Below are 11789 nucleotides of genomic sequence, written 5' to 3' on the forward strand. Positions count from 1 at the left end.
CCCGAGGGCGCGACAGAGCACGGGAGGAAGCGCCCCAGAGAGGCACCAGCTCCTTCCTCAGACTTCCTCAGGCTTCAGGCCCCTCGGGGGGGCTCCGCGGGGCCCCCTCAGGTGGCCCGGCACCCGTCCACATCCCCGCGGGAGCCCGGACCCGCTGCTCCAGCGGACATCTCTGCAGTAGGCGGAACCCAGGCCTCCCACGAAGGGCCGGGCTCCGGCCACGCCCAAGCACCGAGAAAGAATTCCAGGAGCCCGCCTCGTCTTTTCAGGCCTGCCTACACTATGAGGAGCCCCCGAAGAAAAAGAAGGCGCCTGGCAAAACTTCTGCCACTTCTACACTGGCAGAGACACAGCCGACAAGAGGTGCCTCCCAAAGCGGCCCCCGAGACTCCGACTTGCTGGGGAAATTGCCTAAGGTGAAGGGACACGAGGAGCCCCAGAAGCCGCAGCCGGCCGAAGCCGATGCGGCCAAGCTGGAGAAGGTGTCCAGCGCGGCCGCGGCGATGCCGCCGCCGGCACTCCCCTTCCCCGGGGCGCAGGCCAGCTGCAGTCCCTTCCCGCCCTCCACGCCAGCTCCCCCTTCCACGCACTGGGAGCGGCAGCGCCGTCTTGGCTCCCACGAAGGGGAAGAGGAAGACCAAGACGGAGAGGAAGATCGAGCGGCAGAGGCAGAGGAAGGACCCGAGCAAGGGGCCGCATTTACTGGGGGCAGAGTGTATTCCAAGATGCCCGTGTATTCTGGCTCCAAGCGGGGCTCCTTCCGCCGCCGCCGCCGCCGCCGCAGCCAGCAGGACATGCGGGAAGAGACAGGGCTCCTGGAATGCTCCTCGGAAGGAGCGGGAACCCCCGACTGCCTTCCCGAGCCCGCCTGGGAGACCTGTAGTCCTGCTCAGCTCTGGCGCACGCAGAAGTCTCGCCACGTTCCGGTGGAACAGACAGACCGCTTGTGGAGAAGGCGTTGCAGCAAAGACTTTAAGGGGGAAACGCCGCGGGAGCGAGAGTCCTGGCGCGAGATGTACCTGCGGCTTCGCGAGGCCCGAGGAGCAGCGACTCCAGGCAGTGGCCGCCAGGATCCAATCTGCACAGGCCAAGAAGGCCCACGGCCGACAGACATAGATGATCCTCTTCAATCCTCTGGCCCAGCCACCTGACCAGATTGCCGGGTGGCAGCAGAAGTCGCCAGGGGCAACAGCCCCATCCCGCACAGGCAGCAGCTTCAGCGGTGCCAGCAGCGCCAGCGGGAATCCAGGTGCTCAGAGACCAGCCTGTGCCTCTGGGAGCGCCGCAAGGGCTCCCGCTCCCGCTCCCTCCGTGCTGGCGGCCAACACCAGGAAAGCTACAGCCAAGAAAGCTGCCCCGCTCATGGCCAAGACGCTTAGAGATTACCAAGCACTGCCAAGAGCAGATCCTACCGGCCATGAACTCAGGACACTCCTCTCAGTGAGACTTCAGGAGGACTTCACCCTGAGTCTTCCCCCGCGGGGTGGCGGGTGGGTGTGGGGACGATGAGCTCTCAGGCTCCCAATCCCCTTCACCCCGCAGCCCGAAGGTCTCCAGCGTGGGACCCGGCATCCCTCATCTTCGCGGCTTCCTTCCGCTTTTCTTCTGGCTCCCATAGGCGCTAGGCGCTCTCCTCAACGGGCTAACTTAAAGGGGCGGTGGCGCCAGGGCGCACTGGCTAGCTGATGACTGAGTTCGGTTTGCAATCTCACACGACGCCAGGCCTCCTTCAACACACATCCTCAGGCCAGTGTATGAAGCACACGCCTCAACTGCACGACGCACAGATGAAAGCAATAAAACCTGTGCCACCCAGGGGAACGGAGGGGGGGGCTGGGGGGGGAGTTTTGGGGGTGGTGGGTGGGCTGATGGCTGGCAGCGAAGAAAGCAAGAGCAAGCCCAGGATGGTGGCACGCACCTGGACCCCCAGCTACTGGGGTGGCTGAGAGGGAAACCCTTGTGCTGAGGGACTCAGCACTGGACTGGGGACCTAGGAAGCCAGATCATCTCAACAACCACAAGAACAACAGAAACAACACAGGGAGGGAACCAGGGAGGAAGGGAGAGGGGAAAGGCGGGAGGAAGGGAGGGAGAGGGAGGCACAAAACTCTGATAGAGTTCAAAGATGCTCTGTGTAATGAAAGTGCAAACTGTGGCAGTCCAGCGTTTGCCCTGTGGAATGAATAAAGTCTAAAGGATAACACGCTTGGTGTGTTACAGCCGATGACCACACGTTGCTAGGCACTGGGTGGGCAGATTACAACTTGTAGGAGAGTGTAAGAGGTGCACATTGAAAACGTGGCCATTCAGCGGGGGGGGGGGTGCTACTTGTAGAGGGAGAGACTGCAGTATGGGAGAATCTCAGCGGGCCAAAGCACAACCTCTGCAGCCAGCGGCCACGGGAAAGCAGACCAGGGCCCCTGGAGCAATCGGCCTAGCAGGGTCCGTCAAGATTGGGTCGGCGAGGGCCAGCCTCCCGTGTTGCTGCCCACAGGGCGTGAGGCAGGACCAAGCAGAGAGGACCAAATATGCTCTCCAGACCAGTCTCAGAAGATGCCCTGCTGCCTGAAGAGCCCGCTTCCATCTTCTCCGTGTCAACAAGCTCTGGACAGACAGAAGGACAGACAAAAAGTGCCTAGAGGGCATCACGGGTGTGCTGGGGAGGAGTAGCCAGCAGGATAGGAAGTTCAAGGCCAGCCTGGACTACAGGTCCTGTCTCCAAAAACCACCATCCATCCATGCATCCATCCAGCCATTCAAGCAAGCGAACAAACCAACAAAGGAAACCAAGAGAGAGAAGGGAAAGGATGAGAGAGGACTCGCCCATATACACACTTTTGGTAAACACCTGTGTGTACTTGGGAGGGTCCGGATGGAGAGGGAGGTCCTCTCCTCTCCTCTTTTCTCTTAGGGATCATGATCATCTTGCCCACTCTCAGGACGCCCACGTTGGTTCACGCACACTTGATCAGTGAGCAGCAGGCACAGGGCACCACGTTAGAACCTCAAACTTATGTCACTCAGAGTATGGATAGCCAAACGGTGACAGCCGTCGTCGGTGCCTTTCGGATCTAACCAAATCTAAGTTTGGGGTGTCCTTAACACCAAAGGGAAGGGGATTTAGTGAGGCCGGGGGAGGGATGGGGGGCGGTGTGGTCGGGGAGGAAGGGGGTGAGCGGGTGGTAATACCCATGGATGGTGAACACGGGCCCAGGCCGACCGCTGCAGAGTGGCATCAGAAAGATGCAAGGAACTGGCTAACTGGCTGACTGTCTGCAGGGAAGAATGGCTGCAGAGAGCTGGAAAGACGAAATGGCACAAAAAAAAAAAAGCAGACCCACCCTGCTCTTTGCCCAGTTTCTTGGAGAGAGGTGAGGCCAGGTGCACTTCCGGAGACCTGCTAGGCTCTGATCCTCTGGGGTGAAACTGGGTGAGACCCACTTCTGGCCCACAACTTCAGGGAGGACTGGGAGGAAGTACACCTCCAGGGCAGTGGCATGGAGTTCTTTCCGGGGTGGGGGCGAAGGTCCTCATGCCCCTTGGGGTGTCTTCCCTGGCCTCTTCTGACTCAGGCCCCACTGCTGACCCTCAGGGTCCTCACAAACGGTGGTCGTTCCCTTCCCTCCTTCACTCGGAAGGAATAGAAGTGATGACGCCTAGGGACGCACAGCGGACACGGAAGACCCTCCCCTTGCCCTTCAGGGTCTCAGCTTCTGGGTGTTGGGGACACATCCATTCCCTTGCCTCTCTGGGCCTCCATTCCCCGGTTCACAAGGGGACCGCAGGGCAATTGGGATTCAGTTCCCTTTCCCGTAGCGAGTCCTCTTAGGTGGGCTGCCTGCAACGGAAGTGGACCTCTCCTCCCCACCCCCAACCCCCTTGACCCAGCCTGGGCTTTGGGCTTCCTCCTCTGTAAAAGGGGGAGAGGGAACTCCAGGAAGCTGGAGCTGGGGTGGTCACTGGCGATGGCTCAATCCACTGGCGGTGACTAGGTGACACCAGCAGTGGCAGTGGGGTAGTGGAAGCGGAGGGGAACCCCCTGGGTCCCTGGGGACTCCCGAGGCAGGCATCAGCCGCGGGTCCAGGAACGCGGGCCTCACAGGTGTCCGTCGAGGGCGTGGCTCACAGGCTCCGCCCCGCAGGGGGCGGGGCCTGCTGGCTATATAAGGCCGGCCTGGGCCTGGACGCCCGGGGCTCTTTTGCTTGAGGGACAGCACACCCCACCGCGCAGCTGCTTGCCGCCGCCACAGGCCTGTCTCCCGGCTCCGTGCACCAGGCCGCCCGCCCGTGCCGCCGCAGCCTTTACCGTCGCCGAGGACACCGAGGACACCGGCCTGCGCACACCGGGTGGCACCTCCCTCCTCCACCCCACTTCCCGGTGCTGAACCCCACCACCGTACCTGGCACGCCCCAGGGCCCACCTGCCGCCCAGCTCGCCGCCGCAGGAGCGACTCCCAGCGAACTCCACCAAGCTCCCGTGCGGAGGCCGCCCAAAGCGCCCACCCCACCCGGCACCGCTGCGCGCCAGCGCCCATCGGCGGGATGGCGGCCCAGTGGGCTCGCCAGACGGTGCAGAAGCTGCAGGCGCGCCTGGCCACCCACGCCCACGACCCTCGCGAGCTCCGCCAGTGCTTGGAGAGGCTCTCCGTCTTGCCCATGACAGGGGACATCCTGGCCGACACCGGCGTCCGAAAGACGGTGAGGGGCTTGCGCAAACACCAGCTCGTGGGCAGCTTGGCCAAGGAGCTGGCCGCCCGTTGGAAGATCCTGGCTCTGCTGGATCGCGAGGCGCGGCCTGAGCACCGGGTCGCTCCTGGCGAGCGTCCCGCAGATGCTCTTCCTGGGCGGCGGCAGCACGGGGAAACGGACGCGCAGCGGGAGCTCGGGCCCCCTGGCAAGCGAGCTCCCAGTCCCGAGGGCGCGACAGAGCACGGGAGGAAGCGCCCCAGAGAGGCACCAGCTCCTTCCTCAGACTTCCTCAGGCTTCAGGCCCCTCGGGGGGGCTCCGCGGGGCCCCCTCAGGTGGCCCGGCACCCGTCCACATCCCCGCGGGAGCCCGGACCCGCTGCTCCAGCGGACATCTCTGCAGTAGGCGGAACCCAGGCCTCCCACGAAGGGCCCGGGCTCCGGCCACGCCCAAGCACCGAGAAAGAATTCCAGGAGCCCGCCTCGTCTTTTCAGGCCTGCCTACACTATGAGGAGCCCCCGAAGAAAAAGAAGGCGCCTGGCAAAACTTCTGCCACTTCTACACTGGCAGAGACACAGCCGACAAGAGGTGCCTCCCAAAGCGGCCCCCGAGACTCCGACTTGCTGGGGAAATTGCCTAAGGTGAAGGGACACGAGGAGCCCCAGAAGCCGCAGCCGGCCGAAGCCGATGCGGCCAAGCTGGAGAAGGTGTCCAGCGCGGCCGCGGCGATGCCGCCGCCGGCACTCCCCTTCCCCGGGGCGCAGGCCAGCTGCAGTCCCCTTCCCGCCCTCCACGCCAGCTCCCCCTTCCACGCACTGGGAGCGGCAGCGCCGTCTTGGCTCCACGAAGGGGAAGAGGAAGACCAAGACGGAGAGGAAGATCGAGCGGCAGAGGCAGAGGAAGGACCCGAGCAAGGGGCCGCATTTACTGGGGGCAGAGTGTATTCCAAGATGCCCGTGTATTCTGGCTCCAAGCGGGGCTCCTTCCGCCGCCGCCGCCGCCGCCGCAGCCAGCAGGACATGCGGGAAGAGACAGGGCTCCTGGAATGCTCCTCGGAAGGAGCGGGAACCCCCGACTGCCTTCCCGAGCCCGCCTGGGAGACCTGTAGTCCTGCTCAGCTCTGGCGCACGCAGAAGTCTCGCCACGTTCCGGTGGAACAGACAGACCGCTTGTGGAGAAGGCGTTGCAGCAAAGACTTTAAGGGGGAAACGCCGCGGGAGCGAGAGTCCTGGCGCGAGATGTACCTGCGGCTTCGCGAGGCCCGAGAGCAGCGACTCCAGGCAGTGGCCGCCAGGATCCAATCTGCACAGGCCAAGAAGGCCCACGGCCGACAGACATAGATGATCCTCTTCAATCCTCTGGCCCAGCCACCTGACCAGATTGCCGGGTGGCAGCAGAAGTCGCCAGGGGCAACAGCCCCATCCCGCACAGGCAGCAGCTTCAGCGGTGCCAGCAGCGCCAGCGGGAATCCAGGTGCTCAGAGACCAGCCTGTGCCTCTGGGAGCGCCGCAAGGGCTCCCGCTCCCGCTCCCTCCGTGCTGGCGGCCAACACCAGGAAAGCTACAGCCAAGAAAGCTGCCCCGCTCATGGCCAAGACGCTTAGAGATTACAAGCACTGCAAGAGCAGATCCTACCGGCCATGAACTCAGGACACTCCTCTCAGTGAGACTTCAGGAGGACTTCACCCTGAGTCTTCCCCCGCGGGGTGGCGGGTGGGTGTGGGGACGATGAGCTCTCAGGCTCCCAATCCCCTTCACCCCGCAGCCCGAAGGTCTCCAGCGTGGGACCCGGCATCCCTCATCTTCGCGGCTTCCTTCCGCTTTTCTTCTGGCTCCCATAGGCGCTAGGCGCTCTCCTCAACGGGCTAACTTAAAGGGGCGGTGGCGCCAGGGCGCACTGGCTAGCTGATGACTGAGTTCGGTTTGCAATCTCACACGACGCCAGGCCTCCTTCAACACACATCCTCAGGCCAGTGTATGAAGCACACGCCTCAACTGCACGACGCACAGATGAAAGCAATAAAACCTGTGCCACCCAGGGGAACGGAGGGGGGGGCTGGGGGGGGAGTTTTGGGGGTGGTGGGTGGGCTGATGGCTGGCAGCGAAGAAAGCAAGAGCAAGCCCAGGATGGTGGCACGCACCTGGACCCCCAGCTACTGGGGTGGCTGAGAGGGAAACCCTTGTGCTGAGGGACTCAGCACTGGACTGGGGACCTAGGAAGCCAGATCATCTCAACAACCACAAGAACAACAGAAACAACACAGGGAGGGAACCAGGGAGGAAGGGAGAGGGGAAAGGCGGGAGGAAGGGAGGGAGAGGGAGGCACAAAACTCTGATAGAGTTCAAAGATGCTCTGTGTAATGAAAGTGCAAACTGTGGCAGTCCAGCGTTTGCCCTGTGGAATGAATAAAGTCTAAAGGATAACACGCTTGGTGTGTTACAGCCGATGACCACACGTTGCTAGGCACTGGGTGGGCAGATACAACTTGTAGGAGAGGTAAGAGGTGCACATTGAAAACGTGGCCATTCAGCGGGGGGGGGGGGGTGCTACTTGTAGAGGGAGAGACTGCAGTATGGGAGAATCTCAGCGGGCCAAAGCACAACCTCTGCAGCCAGCGGCCACGGGAAAGCAGACCAGGGCCCCTGGAGCAATCGGCCTAGCAGGGTCCGTCAAGATTGGGTCGGCGAGGGCCAGCCTCCCGTGTTGCTGCCCACAGGGCGTGAGGCAGGACCAAGCAGAGAGGACCAAATATGCTCTCCAGACCAGTCTCAGAAGATGCCCTGCTGCCTGAGAGCCCGCTTCCATCTTCTCCGTGTCAACAAGCTCTGGACAGACAGAAGGACAGACAAAAAGTGCCTAGAGGGCATCACGGGTGTGCTGGGGAGGAGTAGCCAGCAGGATAGGAAGTTCAAGGCCAGCCTGGACTACAGGTCCTGTCTCCAAAACCACCATCCATCCATGCATCCATCCAGCCATTCAAGCAAGCGAACAAACCAACAAAGGAAACCAAGAGAGAGAAGGGAAAGGATGAGAGAGGACTCGCCCATATACACACTTTTGGTAAACACCTGTGTGTACTTGGGAGGGTCCGGATGGAGAGGGAGGTCCTCTCCTCTCCTCTTTTCTCTTAGGGATCATGATCATCTTGCCCACTCTCAGGACGCCCACGTTGGTTCACGCACACTTGATCAGTGAGCAGCAGGCACAGGGCACCACGTTAGAACCTCAAACTTATGTCACTCAGAGTATGGATAGCCAAACGGTGACAGCCGTCGTCGGTGCCTTTCGGATCTAACCAAATCTAAGTTTGGGGTGTCCTTAACACCAAAGGGAAGGGGATTTAGTGAGGCCGGGGGAGGGATGGGGGGGCGGTGTGGTCGGGGAGGAAGGGGGTGAGCGGGTGGTAATACCCATGGATGGTGAACACGGGCCCAGGCCGACCGCTGCAGAGTGGCATCAGAAAGATGCAAGGAACTGGCTAACTGGCTGACTGTCTGCAGGGAAGAATGGCTGCAGAGAGCTGGAAAGACGAAATGACACAAAAAAAAAAAGCAGACCCACCCTGCTCTTTGCCCAGTTTCTTGGAGAGAGGTGAGGCCAGGTGCACTTCTGGAGACCTGCTAGGCTCTGATCCTCTGGGGTGAAACTGGGTGAGACCCACTTCTGGCCCACAACTTCAGGGAGGACTGGGAGGAAGTACACCTCCAGGGCAGTGGCATGGAGTTCTTTCCGGGGTGGGGGCGAAGGTCCTCATGCCCCTTGGGGTGTCTTCCCTGGCCTCTTCTGACTCAGGCCCCACTGCTGACCCTCAGGGTCCTCACAAACGGTGGTCGTTCCCTTCCCTCCTTCACTCGGAAGGAATAGAAGTGATGACGCCTAGGGACGCACAGCGGACACGGAAGACCCTCCCCTTGCCCTTCAGGGTCTCAGCTTCTGGGTGTTGGGGACACATCCATTCCCTTGCCTCTCTGGGCCTCCATTCCCCGGTTCACAAGGGGACCGCAGGGCAATTGGGATTCAGTTCCCTTTCCCGTAGCGAGTCCTCTTAGGTGGGCTGCCTGCAACGGAAGTGGACCTCTCCTCCCCACCCCCAACCCCCTTGACCCAGCCTGGGCTTTGGGCTTCCTCCTCTGTAAAAGGGGGAGAGGGAACTCCAGGAAGCTGGAGCTGGGGTGGTCACTGGCGATGGCTCAATCCACTGGCGGTGACTAGGTGACACCAGCAGTGGCAGTGGGGTAGTGGAAGCGGAGGGGAACCCCCTGGGTCCCTGGGGACTCCCGAGGCAGGCATCAGCCGCGGGTCCAGGAACGCGGGCCTCACAGGTGTCCGTCGAGGGCGTGGCTCACAGGCTCCGCCCCGCAGGGGGCGGGGCCTGCTGGCTATATAAGGCCGGCCTGGGCCTGGACGCCCGGGGCTCTTTTGCTTGAGGGACAGCACACCCCACCGCGCAGCTGCTTGCCGCCGCCACAGGCCTGTCTCCCGGCTCCGTGCACCAGGCCGCCCGCCCGTGCCGCCGCAGCCTTTACCGTCGCCGAGGACACCGAGGACACCGGCCTGCGCACACCGGGTGGCACCTCCCTCCTCCACCCCACTTCCCGGTGCTGAACCCCACCACCGTACCTGGCACGCCCCAGGGCCCACCTGCCGCCCAGCTCGCCGCCGCAGGAGCGACTCCCAGCGAACTCCACCAAGCTCCCGTGCGGAGGCCGCCCAAAGCGCCCACCCCACCCGGCACCGCTGCGCGCCAGCGCCCATCGGCGGGATGGCGGCCCAGTGGGCTCGCCAGACGGTGCAGAAGCTGCAGGCGCGCCTGGCCACCCACGCCCACGACCCTCGCGAGCTCCGCCAGTGCTTGGAGAGGCTCTCCGTCTTGCCCATGACAGGGGACATCCTGGCCGACACCGGCGTCCGAAAGACGGTGAGGGGCTTGCGCAAACACCAGCTCGTGGGCAGCTTGGCCAAGGAGCTGGCCGCCCGTTGGAAGATCCTGGCTCTGCTGGATCGCGAGGCGCGGCCTGAGCACCGGGTCGCTCCTGGCGAGCGCCCCGCAGATGCTCTTCCTGGGCGGCGGCAGCACGGGGAAACGGACGCGCAGCGGGAGCTCGGGCCCCCTGGCAAGCGAGCTCCCAGTCCCGAGGGCGCGACAGAGCACGGGAGGAAGCGCCCCAGAGAGGCACCAGCTCCTTCCTCAGACTTCCTCAGGCTTCAGGCCCCTCGGGGGGGCTCCGCGGGGCCCCCTCAGGTGGCCCGGCACCCGTCCACATCCCCGCGGGAGCCCGGACCCGCTGCTCCAGCGGACATCTCTGCAGTAGGCGGAACCCAGGCCTCCCACGAAGGGCCCGGGCTCCGGCCACGCCCAAGCACCGAGAAAGAATTCCAGGAGCCCGCCTCGTCTTTTCAGGCCTGCCTACACTATGAGGAGCCCCCGAAGAAAAAGAAGGCGCCTGGCAAAACTTCTGCCACTTCTACACTGGCAGAGACACAGCCGACAAGAGGTGCCTCCCAAAGCGGCCCCCGAGACTCCGACTTGCTGGGGAAATTGCCTAAGGTGAAGGGACACGAGGAGCCCCAGAAGCCGCAGCCGGCCGAAGCCGATGCGGCCAAGCTGGAGAAGGTGTCCAGCGCGGCCGCGGCGATGCCGCCGCCGGCACTCCCCTTCCCCGGGGCGCAGGCCAGCTGCAGTCCCCTTCCCGCCCTCCACGCCAGCTCCCCCTTCCACGCACTGGGAGCGGCAGCGCCGTCTTGGCTCCACGAAGGGGAAGAGGAAGACCAAGACGGAGAGGAAGATCGAGCGGCAGAGGCAGAGGAAGGACCCGAGCAAGGGGCCGCATTTACTGGGGGCAGAGTGTATTCCAAGATGCCCGTGTATTCTGGCTCCAAGCGGGGCTCCTTCCGCCGCCGCCGCCGCCGCCGCAGCCAGCAGGACATGCGGGAAGAGACAGGGCTCCTGGAATGCTCCTCGGAAGGAGCGGGAACCCCCGACTGCCTTCCCGAGCCCGCCTGGGAGACCTGTAGTCCTGCTCAGCTCTGGCGCACGCAGAAGTCTCGCCACGTTCCGGTGGAACAGACAGACCGCTTGTGGAGAAGGCGTTGCAGCAAAGACTTTAAGGGGGAAACGCCGCGGGAGCGAGAGTCCTGGCGCGAGATGTACCTGCGGCTTCGCGAGGCCCGAGAGCAGCGACTCCAGGCAGTGGCCGCCAGGATCCAATCTGCACAGGCCAAGAAGGCCCACGGCCGACAGACATAGATGATCCTCTTCAATCCTCTGGCCCAGCCACCTGACCAGATTGCCGGGTGGCAGCAGAAGTCGCCAGGGGCAACAGCCCCATCCCGCACAGGCAGCAGCTTCAGCGGTGCCAGCAGCGCCAGCGGGAATCCAGGTGCTCAGAGACCAGCCTGTGCCTCTGGGAGCGCCGCAAGGGCTCCCGCTCCCGCTCCCTCCGTGCTGGCGGCCAACACCAGGAAAGCTACAGCCAAGAAAGCTGCCCCGCTCATGGCCAAGACGCTTAGAGATTACAAGCACTGCAAGAGCAGATCCTACCGGCCATGAACTCAGGACACTCCTCTCAGTGAGACTTCAGGAGGACTTCACCCTGAGTCTTCCCCCGCGGGGTGGCGGGTGGGTGTGGGGACGATGAGCTCTCAGGCTCCCAATCCCCTTCACCCCGCAGCCCGAAGGTCTCCAGCGTGGGACCCGGCATCCCTCATCTTCGCGGCTTCCTTCCGCTTTTCTTCTGGCTCCCATAGGCGCTAGGCGCTCTCCTCAACGGGCTAACTTAAAGGGGCGGTGGCGCCAGGGCGCACTGGCTAGCTGATGACTGAGTTCGGTTTGCAATCTCACACGACGCCAGGCCTCCTTCAACACACATCCTCAGGCCAGTGTATGAAGCACACGCCTCAACTGCACGACGCACAGATGAAAGCAATAAAACCTGTGCCACCCAGGGGAACGGAGGGGGGGGCTGGGGGGGGAGTTTTGGGGGTGGTGGGTGGGCTGATGGCTGGCAGCGAAGAAAGCAAGAGCAAGCCCAGGATGGTGGCACGCACCTGGACCCCCAGCTACTGGGGTGGCTGAGAGGGAAACCCTTGTGCTGAGGGACTC

General features: G+C 63.3%; 1 protein-coding gene across 1 annotated transcript; it reads left to right on the forward strand.

The window, feature by feature from the left end:
• The first annotated feature begins 4542 nt into the window (after positions 1–4542).
• Positions 4543–11237, forward strand: LOC141420538 (elongin-A3-like). The gene is made up of 3 exons (XM_074064642.1): positions 4543–4779; positions 10791–10898; positions 11142–11237. The coding sequence occupies exons 1-3, from the start codon at positions 4543–4545 to the stop codon at positions 11235–11237; spliced, it is 441 nt and encodes a 146-aa protein (XP_073920743.1).
• Positions 11238–11789: the final 552 nt, after the last annotated feature.

The sequence above is a fragment of the Castor canadensis genome, unplaced genomic scaffold (genome assembly GCF_047511655.1).
Source record: "Castor canadensis unplaced genomic scaffold, mCasCan1.hap1v2 HAP1_SCAFFOLD_448, whole genome shotgun sequence".
Taxonomy (NCBI): domain Eukaryota; kingdom Metazoa; phylum Chordata; class Mammalia; order Rodentia; family Castoridae; genus Castor; species Castor canadensis.

Excerpts from the sequence above, each read along its gene's own strand:
- LOC141420538 (XM_074064642.1), top strand. The coding sequence starts at position 4,543 with ATGGCGGCCCAGTGGGCTCGCCAGACGGTGCAGAAGCTGCAGGCGCGC. Across the intron at positions 4,780-10,790 it reads GGAAGATCCTGGCTCTGCTG|TTTAAGGGGGAAACGCCGCG; the intron begins GATCGCGAGGCG and ends TGCAGCAAAGAC. Across the intron at positions 10,899-11,141 it reads TGGCCGCCAGGATCCAATCT|AACACCAGGAAAGCTACAGC; the intron begins GCACAGGCCAAG and ends GTGCTGGCGGCC.